This window comes from Sinocyclocheilus grahami, unplaced genomic scaffold (assembly GCF_001515645.1).
Source record: "Sinocyclocheilus grahami isolate Dianchi unplaced genomic scaffold, SAMN03320097.WGS_v1.1 scaffold20.1, whole genome shotgun sequence".
NCBI classification, from domain to species: Eukaryota; Metazoa; Chordata; class Actinopteri; order Cypriniformes; family Cyprinidae; genus Sinocyclocheilus; species Sinocyclocheilus grahami.
Genome location: NW_015505199.1, coordinates 567,716 through 578,710, shown reverse-complemented (window position 1 = coordinate 578,710; position 10,995 = coordinate 567,716). Strand labels below are relative to the sequence as shown.

The window sequence follows — 10,995 nt, the reverse complement described above, 5'->3', positions numbered from 1 at the left end:
CCCCCCCACAAAAAAAGAGGCAGAGAGAAACAGTGCGTCTGGCAGGCGTCCCTATTTCCCATCTGTATTGGATTGAGGGTTTTATGTCTCCACAGAGTACAGAATTTCCAGTGCCGTAAAGCAGCGCACCCCCTTTTCAGTTCATCAAGCTTTAAACCATCTGCACTGGAAAAGATTGAAGCATTAATGTACTCGTATACACAACATAAGCTGATTCAAAAATAGGCACTTCAGCGTCTTAAGAAGATTGCAGACACTTACAGAGAGTTTGAGTCTAATCTGAAACCCTCTGTACAGTTTCGCTGTTCTAGGAACTCTGGTGTTTAGAGAAAACCTGGGTAAGTCTGCAAATGGCAGCTGTCCAATGACGTGCATTAGCATTCCTTCTTTTATGCATAGATGCATAATCAATGGGTATGATGTATATCGACTGCCATCTGACAGATCTCATGATCTTCACAGACAAACAGAGGTCTGTTGGCACATCACATCTAAACAAAGGAACCTGTTCAACTCTTGTTCTTTCTGTTAACAGAGAGCAGGACAAATTATATTAACTCCTACGATTTTGTGATCCTGCCATGACTTATTTGGGACAAGACTTAGCACAGTGAGCTAATCATGTGAGCCCAAGCCTGTATGTTATTTTAGCCTATAGGATCTTGATCTAAAAAATTACCTAGGTAACTACTGGCTCCTAAATTGCAAATTGTATTTACCAAATTACTTAAAACGCATTTTTGCAGCGTTGAGTAATGTATCACAGACATATCTGTTGATTCCTTGAACGCAATGTTAATCAGAATCCACTCACTGCTCAAAACACTGGAGTTTTGTTCAGTGCTGAGTTATGCAAGCTCACGAATCCTCTCATAATAACAAACAAAGTATAGACTGTAAATAAGAGATTCATAATGCAGTGTAGAGAGCTTCGTTGATTATAATGGAACTATGTGAGATTGCGGTGAACTAAGGTGAGTGACAATTGCAAATGTGATATTAATTTAATACAACAGTTCAATAAACAATTAGTTAATATTAAGTGACTTACATTGCCTGACTACAACACTGTTGCCTGATTTTGCTCTATTTTGTCAACGAAAATAGCAATCTCCAAGCAAACACAGCAGTGTTTCGTTTATTAATGAATGTGCATTTTTAAACGAATCTAATGAGTCAATGTTTCAATTGCCCATTCATAAAGACAGTCACTTGATTCGTTCCTGAATGAATATTTAGTTTCATTTTTAAAGTGTCATTTCAGTTATTTAAATCATTTAATATTTCTCAAAATGTTATATTTAAAACATTAATCTCAACTTGAATTTTATGCACTAATTTAATTGCACTCATGCCACCTCTGAGCCTCATTAAACATCTGAAAATATAACTAAAAGCCACTTTTGTGCTCTTCTGTGCCACCTCTGTAGTACAACTGAATTTTGTTAATACTGATTTCATTTAATTGGTAACTTATTCTTCTGATTCTACTTGTTCTTATTCTATTGTTTTAATCAAACATTTTGAAAAAGCTTATAAATTTTTTTTTTTGAATTTGACAAAAAAGATGACTTTCTTTTAATAAAATTAGAAAAATGGCAGTACAAAGGTAAAAAAAAAAAATGCCCCTGTAAGTCATTTTAATGAGTCAAATATCACCTCGTCATGGGAAGGCAAATTTTTTTATTGATCAGAAGGTGTGCTGTGCTCCTAAAAAAAAGAAAAGTACCCGTAGAGCCCTGAGAGGTTGTTTGTTGTATATTTTAAATTCTCAATGAATTTCAGGGTCATATCAAACAGCGGTTTCACATATTACACTAGACATTTGTTTATTCTTCTCTGCCTTTTTAAACATTTCAGAACATCATGATTAACTTCTCCACTCCCAGCAATAAATCACCATGTCTAATTGAGCCTTTGCACCTGTCACTGTGGTACTTTGCTAATCCAGAATAATTACAGCAAAATACACTGTTCTTTGTGAACATTATTGGCCTTGATTAAATGAAAGTGATTTAAACACAGCATTCATGTTGTATTGTATTTTGATGCATACACAAAATAGTTTTAAGCATCAAAGTAATTTCCAAGATTTCAAATGTACAACAATCCACTTATATTATGTTTTTTTTCGGTACACATGCATAATGAAATGGATATTTTATGCACTGGTCACTGCATAGTCAACAGCTCCAGCAGCCTGCCCTGCATACTTATGAAGGCCTTTTTCCCTGGCTAATGCAAATGAAACAGCCCTTGCTTTCCTCCAGTGATACCTGATGTGATTAGTATGCAACAGCATGTGACGGGATGGGAGCTGTGATTTTGGACTTTGCCAATGCAGTCTCCTGACCGGCTGCCCCCTGACCCCACCTGGCACCTTCCATATGTGCCCTCTCTGCCACCTTCTGTCTCAGTGCTCCCACATCGGCCACCTGCTTTATATTTGTGATGCACGGCATGAAAAGGGCAGCCTTCTCGGGGAAAGATCCATGTCCGAGGTGAAAAAAAAAAAGCACAGGCTAGCTCTTCAGCATTACAGGTGGCAATCTACATCCATCTGAAAGCCTTACCAAAGTACGCACATACTGAATATTAAAATGGACGTCTTTCTCGGCATTAAGGTCAAGAGAGTAAAGTACAAGATTGCACTTCTCAATTACATGGCAATAGAATCATCTAGCTCACTATCGCCACTTTCTCCGGAGGCTGCCGGTGGCATCACTGTCTCTGGTGGCCCGACGGGAGTTCACTAAAGTAATTCTGAAGATAATTAAGTCATAAATCTTCCACCAGCACCCGACAGCGCCTGAGCCAGATTACCAGACCCGACTCTGCATAATGTAATTCAGTCATACAATGATTCCCCCATCTGATAAGGAACCAATTCATTTCCTCAGGTATTAAGCAAAGCCTGACACATGTGGTACTGCTCACCTTGGACTAATGAAATGGATAAACAAACAGTATCTGGGGTGTATAATGCTGAATGACGCAATAGAGTACGGAGTGAGCTGGCAGACGGAAACGGCATATGGGTCGGCCGTTTATCTGGGTGTGCCAGACTCTCATGCAGAAAGCTAATGGCCGGGAGCTAATGTTGCCAGGAGTTTGCCGTGGTGGACAACAACTGTTACGCTCAAACAGTGCGTTAGACTGGAAACATGCTAAGCAAAAATCTGACAATCTGTATATACATATATAAATATATATAAACTTTTTCATCAATTTCTGTTATAAGAGAAATGTACCACATACTGTAATTTTTAGGTAAACGTTTAAAACAGACGTGTAACTCTTTACAATTAGGTTCAATTCATTATCTTATCATTATCAGTTAATGCATTAAGTATTATGAACTAACAATGAACAACTTTTTTATTATTATTAAAATTTTTTATTGTAGGTTAATGTTTATTTAAAAAAGTAAACTAACACAACAGCATATAAAATGTAATATAATCAATAATATAATATAATAACAATTAACATTAACCAAGATTAACAAATGGCAATACCTGTAATGATTATATTTATTACATTTATTTCTGACAATTTGTTAAATATATTCATTTTCTTTTTTTTCATTTATTTAAAAAATATGTTTATTAAATGTGGTTAATTTGTTTTATAACTATTATACAAAATTTGGTTGATTCGTAAAACCATCATTAAACAATTTTCTAAATATCTCTCAGTTGCAAAATACAGTGGTGTAATGAATTCAGGCAAATGAAGTAAAGCTCAACCACATGGTGCTTCGTGAATATCGTTAGTGAATAAATTGTTGATTTTTCATTTCCATTAATCCATCTCTGCATGGGGAAGAACAGAAATATGTATAAAGTGAAACTGACTGAGCCATGTGGCTCTGTAAACGACCCCTTGAGTGGCACTTCCCAAGTGCTTCCTGACTGTAGGCAAATCACAAATTGCAGGTGATCTGTCACACACTGCTCTAATAAAACTTCCAGAAGAGAGGGACACCCGGGCGGACATTTTCTATACTTGCCCTGATAAATGCCGGTCTCAAATGTGTGTGTTAGAGTAAAGTGAAGGGCCTGGAGTCCGTTTGGGTTTACTTGATGACTGATTAACCTTACATGCCCTGTTGATGCAGAGCTGCAGGGGACAAGGGAGGAAAGGCAAGAAGAAGGGAAAGGTAAAAGCTGTCTTTGTGTCTCCAGCTGCCTGACACAGACTTGCACTATTACTGTAGCTGCGCAGAGCTCAAAGCCTTCATTCCAGTTTGCCTCTGTAAAATTGCCTCAATAAAACATTGTGCCTTTCTTCAATACGGCTTTGTTAAGCTTTCTGGTGTGCCATAATTAAGACAAATCACTAAACCAATAAAGGCAAAGCATGCTGTTTTTGTTTAGACCTCTAAGGGACACTGATCCAGATTGCTGCTCATGCTGTTGCTGTTGATTATCATCACACTAATATGTATAAGGACACTTAAGGCACATAATGTATGCAAACCACTGTATTACAATAAATTATCAAATGTTAAATACCACGTCTAGCTAAATAAATGAAATAAATAAAGTTTAGTTTGTAAATGATAAAACAAGACATATTTTTTTAAAACTAAGACAAAAAGTGTGCAGAAATGAAATATGGCCATCATTTTTTGTGTGCTTAAGTACATTCTATATATTTATTTGTTGGGGGGCTCCATTTAATCAGTAATACTCATTCAGGCTACTTCAAAGTGAATTAAATTTTATCCATTAAATTTCAAAACCCTTCAAATAAGAGGTTGGCAGATGTTTTTCTGCCAATTGATTCTCTGATGAAAAAAGTTTGAGGGTCTTTAAAGGTTAAAGGACCCTTGACACAGTTTTACAATGACCAAGTTCATTCTGTCCAAAATGCCTAATAACTTTGAAAGGTTTTTCTTTGCTCACTTTTTTCTAAGTTGAAATGGTCTACATTTTTTCATACCAGGATCAGTGGTAAGCATATTTAACTTGCGCACAATTATACGGTTTGCCATGATTTATTGCTTTTGATGTTCACAATCTTATTACACCCTCTTTTTTAGTCGCGACCCACTGGTTGAGAAACACTGGCCTAGATAATAAAAAAAAACAAAGCGTTGTGAAAAAAAACTAAAATTCCTCAGCAGTGAAAAATGGCAGAAGAAAGTGAACCAAGAGGTTTTTTGCAGCTTTACTCAATACTACATTCTGGGTCAATGCACAGAACAACACCAACCTGATACTTAGTGGGCAGTCTGGTCATAATTCATCAAGATCTGGAAAATAATTCTCCAAGGCCAAGATCTTAACACTCTCCCCATAATAGCAGTGTTTATGAATTGTTCATCCCCTAATAAGTGTGCACGAGGACAGTTTAAGCCCATGATGTATCACACATAAGTATAACTCGCGCTCTAAAGACCATACAGCATACAAACATTCAGAGTTTTGCTCCCTTTGTCTGCTGTCCTTTTGGCCATTTGAGTCGAGCTTCAACTGTATTGTGTGAGATCATTATGGACAGTGTGAAAAGGCCTGGGAGAGGAGGATAGCAGCAACTGTGGAGAAACATCCTGGAAACAATGCCCGAGCACAGAGAGAGAATCAGAAAATAGGAATTTAAATTGATCTGTCTACCGCAAATCTCATCATCGAGACTAAGATCTAAAAGGGGGCCACTCACATAAGAAAACAAATATTTTAACGGCAATCAATTCTAACTTTCTTATTTGTTTGTTTCTCTTGCAGAACATACCTTTCCTGTTCAGCAGCCAGGCTTAAAAACGTGCCTAATTAATGCTTGCACAAAACGAGAAGGGGGAAGCTCGAAGCCGCCTTTGCTAATGAGGGGTGACAAGATGTTTATGTAACCCCAAAGCCCTCCAATCCAGATGAAATTAAAGGCCCGGACAGCCTGACCCAGGCAACTCAGTCCTAGTGCCCTGTCCCAAGGGAGCTGGAGTGAGTACTTTCACAGCTCCCCCTGATGGAGGTCTGGGGCTGCTAATCCAAAGTGACAGGCGGAGTGGGGGAAGAACGTCCCAACAGCAGGGAGGGACCCCAGAACGAAGAAAGCACGGGTTAGAGCAGGGCACTGCCGAGTGAAACCATATGGAGAACAATCTTTCTATAAAAATGATATAAAAGCAATAGTACTTCATTATGTAAAAGGTATTAAACGAGCCATATTGTGGAAAATTGGATTTTGCTTGCTCTTTTGAAATAAAATAATTAAGTGTACTAAGTAGACCTACTCTAAAATTTTAAATAAAGTGCTCAAGTCAGTCCATTCACTGAAACATTATCATGGGACAGCTTAACTATTTTTGATTAATTCTGGATATTTACAAACATTTTAATTAACTTATAGCTAACATTTTACATTCACATTAATGCATGAAAGTTCACATTCATATATAAACCCAAACATTCAGCAACATGGCCCACCTTGATGTACCACTTATATGTGGAGGTTAGCAAACGACAACAACAACAATAGTCATGATCATCATCACAATCATTTAAAAATGAAACCTAACTTTCTGAAAACTGTATAAAATATTTTACTTGATACTACATATTTGTACTGTATATATTTTAATTTTCTATTGATTCTTACATATACTTCTGTCTATAGCTGTGATTTCAGTTTACATCACAGTTTCATGCAGAAGATCAATAACTAACTATGTTATCCTCACTTAGGCTAGCAAAATCTACATGTTTAATTTTAAGATCAGAGAGAGGGGGGAGAATTATCATGCTAACCAACTGTTCCTCTTCAGGAACTCGAGCTGCATCGGAAACGCTAGGGGAACGCCCTTCAGCGTGACGGGCTCTGAACCTCGTGTGTAATCAGACCAATAGATGGGCGAGACGTCACAGCGGGTGACGTAATGACCAGGAAGCTATAAAAGCACGTGCGGTGAGACCAGCGCCAGCTTTTGTCATTCAGCAAGCACTCTGTGTGTGTGTCAGTCTGATATCTGTTTGTGAGTCTTATTTAGTGTTGTCTGTCACGAAATCTAAAGCAAGACAAAACCAGACACTAGATCCTTACCGCAGTCGCGAGAGTCAGAGAAGGCCGGTCACTCACTGTCAAGCAGTTTCAGAGACTGCTGGGTCTGATGGCAGCTGCGTCCAACGTGATACCTATTGGCCTGCTGTTCATGAGGCCCCTACAGTGGTGGCGCAAGACCAGGGGCTTCTCCCTGAGGGGAAGCCCGCTTCGCATGTTCAAGGTCACGCGGCGATGCCTACGTGCCTTGGACATGTGGAGGAAACCTTGGTTCTTGGCTCAGGGCCCGGTGCTGGGAGCTCCTTGTCGCCGCGTAACGCTAGCGACGGACGCGTCCCTCACCGGTTGGGGAGCGGTCATGAGTGGCCACCCTGCCCACGGTCTGTGGAGTGGTCGCCATCTCACGTGGCACATCAACTGCCTGGAGATGCGGGCCGTGCTTCATGCACTTCCTCCCAGACCTAAGAGGTCACCATGTGTTGGTGCGCACCGACAACACAGCGGTGGTCTCTTACATCAACCACCAGGGAGGTCTGCGCTCACGCCGTTTGTACAGACTAGGGTGGTGAAGCAGATATCGAGAGTTTTTGGCCAGGCAGGTGGACCTGTTTTCGACTCTTATGACATCGCACTGTCCCCTCTGGTTCTCTCTGAGTCATCCAGCTCCTCTGAAGGCTCATCCAGCTAGCTGTGCAGTCTTCCACACTAGGCAGAGACTTAGAAGTCTGGCAGCGTGGGCAGTCACGTTCCCCTAGCGTTTCCGACGCAGCTCGAGTTCCTGAAGAGGAACGTCTCAGGTTACGTATGTAACCCTAGTTCCTCGAGGGAACGAGACGCTGCGTCGCGGTGCCATACTTCCGGCGTCCCTGCCAGCGCTTGCTTCATTCCTAGAAGCTAACGCTGGTCTCACTGCACGTGCTTTTATAGCTTCCTGGTCATTACGTCACCCGCCGTGACGTCTCGCCCATCTATTGGTCTGATTACACACAAGGTTCAGAGCCCGTCACGCTGAAGGGCGTTCCCCTAGTGTTTCCAACGCAGCGTCTCGTTCCCTCGAGGAACTAGGGTTACATACGTAACCTGAGACGTTTTTGATGAAAGAAACCTATAAATGGACTAAAAACCTATAAAGGTGAAAATATGGCCCCCAAATGGACATTTAATAAGAAATCAAATTTATCTTCTGAGATTAAATTGCCAGATGTTCCATGAAAATATATTGTAATTTTCACAACTAAAAGCTTACTCGTCAGTACAATCACAGCATTTACCATATTGACAACACAATGCTAAAATCACATAACATGACCACCCATATTTACACATTAATGACTAATAGGAGATCAGAAATCTAGTCCTCCCAGTATGTAAGCACCAAAGTACACCACCCAGGGCTGCGTTTCTCGATATCGATTGATCTTAGAGCTTAAGAGCGTTTTCTTCGAGTCATTTTACGATCGTTCGTTATTGTTTCACGTGCGTTTCCCCAAAATGCACTTAATGCAATCGCACGTAGCCATGCTTTAAGTGCTACTTAGGAGTCGCTATCCGTTTGTCAAGTGCTGAAATGTCGCCTTATAGAATGGCTAGTAATTGTAGTACATGCTCTTTTATTGAAATGTTAACCTAATGCTGCGTTTCAGACAACTCGGACATAATAACTATTATATTATATTATATTACATTATTTTATATTTATACGTATAATATACTTTACATAATAATAATAAAATTTCCAACATTACTTCTTTTATTCATTTTTTGTTCAGTCATTTAATTTAGATGTGTATTTCAATTTTTTCTGCCGTTTTTAATTATTTCATTTATAAATTCATAAAAACGAGTAATAAAGTGTACAATAAAGTACAATCAAAACTTTATATTATAACCACATTGCACTTGAATAAATTTAAAGGTGTAATCTGCCGATTGTCCTGCAGGTGACTGCATAAATCTGTCTTCTTAGGCTTACGAAGCTTTTGGGAAACGCAGCCCAAGGCTGTTAATTTTGCAAGCAATGAGAAAATTCAAATCACAGCAATAAGAAGAAAAGAAAAAAACTGTTTTGACATTGAAAAAATTATAAGTGTACCTCTGGGGGAAAAAAATAAAACACAAAAATGACTGAAATTACTCCTTTTTGAAAATAATGGGGTTGAATTAAATGAAAAATGAAATTACAAATACTGAAATATTTAAAAAAGACTTTTAAGTTTTAATTGCAGCCCAGTGCTTTTATGAGCAATAATGTATCATAAATGTAAGGTTTGGGTAAAATGGCACAAATTCTAGGCGGTTCTTCAAGAAGAATATGTGGACCCATAAAGCTTGGGGGAAAAAGTTGGCTTTCGTTTCAAAGATGCCGTTCAGCTGACTCAGTTGAAGCGAATCTAACAATCCTTTAGTTTTTCGTTTTCAGCCGATCAGTCGTTTCTTGTTCAAAGAAACATTGAAAGCCTCGTCATTCAGCTCTCATGGCAGTTTCACATATGTTCAAAAGTCCCCTAAATGTCTCAAGTGCACTTACTGTAACTGTTGAGAGACTGAATGTAAAAAGTTGAAGTCTTAACAGGATCCCCCTGTCAGGTTATGAGAGCGCGTCTGAATCCGCCCTTCACCTCTAAGACCTGCTGCGCACATGTATGTTTTCTAACTCGAGTTTCAGTGACAGTATTTAGCACACTGTCTCTACGCTCACATTTCTGTGTTAATTGTATTTCTGTAGCTGACTGAACGAATGTGAGTGAACTTAGTTAGGAGGTCATGTGCACTAGTTGATTATACAAGATACGTGTGATGATGAGAACACAACATATGTACATCTACTCAATCCTCACGCTTACTCATGCTTCGGGTCAAGAGTCTCATCAGTTGTAAACACATCTCTTCCAGCATGCTTTTTGCACAACAGATTGGCTAAAACCTCCCCTGAGTGATGCAAATGTTGGAAAACTGTTGAATTTTGAAGTTAGCGATGTGTCACAACCAATTAAAATACTGTCAAACGCTAGAAAAAGGAGCTTTACTAGGCTAAAGCAGGGATGGGTTCGATGATCTGTCTGTAGCCAGCAGGGATGAGGAACATAAAATAATAGCTGTCTCTGTTTGAGCCCATAAGAGCTCCCAGTTCTGATCTGGCACGATCAACCGCACATTTCATACAGACACTTAAAATACAAATCAATGATGCAGCCCCTCTGAAATAATTGGAACACAGTAATCTAAACCACAATGGCATGAGTGGAAAAAAGCAGACTTCTGTTGCCTTTGCAATGGCAGCGTCTGATTGTACGATGACTCCCAGCCATGGCCACTGCTTCAGGAGGGGGAAAAAAGGTTTGTCTAATCAGTAGCAAGAAGCTGTTTTTCATTAAAAGTCACCATTGGCTGGAGAGATCCTAGGTTCCGGATAATCTGTCCCACAATGGTTTGGATCCGATTCAACGTGCATCACGTTGAGATTTTGGAAATTTGGAAATGTCTAATCTCATGGTGACATGGTGGTATGCGAGCCAAAGAGTGTAATCAGGATCTAAAATAAATAAAACACTGAAGGTGTGGACTTACCAGCTTGGTTAGTAGTGATGTTGACTGATGCATATTGGGGTGAGTAAGGGCTCTGGTCCGATACTCCGTTGACAGCCTGGACTTCAAAAGTGTACTGGGTGTGGGCCAGCAGGTCACTTATGAAGACCCGGGTCTCTGTGAGACCCAGCTGCCGTGGAACGAACTGCACGTTGTCCCCACAACGCGTGCAGCCCCCTCTGCCTCCTCCGCAGCTCTTGCAGATGATGTTGTAGACCACGTCATCGCGACCGCCAGTCTCCCGCGGAGGATTCCACTCCAGCATTAGCGACGTCTCGTTCACACTGGAGATGACGTTTTGAGGAGCCGACGGCACAGCTAGAAAACAAACAAGATATACAAATTAATAATCTATATATACAGTATATATATATTTATATATATATATATATATATATATATTTTTTT

At 39.7% G+C, this 10,995-nt stretch overlaps 1 protein-coding gene across 1 annotated transcript in view; it reads right to left on the bottom strand.

Annotated features, from left to right (window-relative positions):
• LOC107555673 (ephrin type-B receptor 2-like) overlaps positions 1-10,995 on the bottom strand; it is a 181,125-nt gene that overhangs the window by 29,824 nt on the left and 140,306 nt on the right. The window contains exon 5 of the mRNA XM_016238545.1: positions 10,570-10,905. Within this exon, the coding sequence (XP_016094031.1) occupies positions 10,570-10,905 (336 nt within the window). The remainder of the gene's footprint in view (positions 1-10,569; positions 10,906-10,995) is intronic.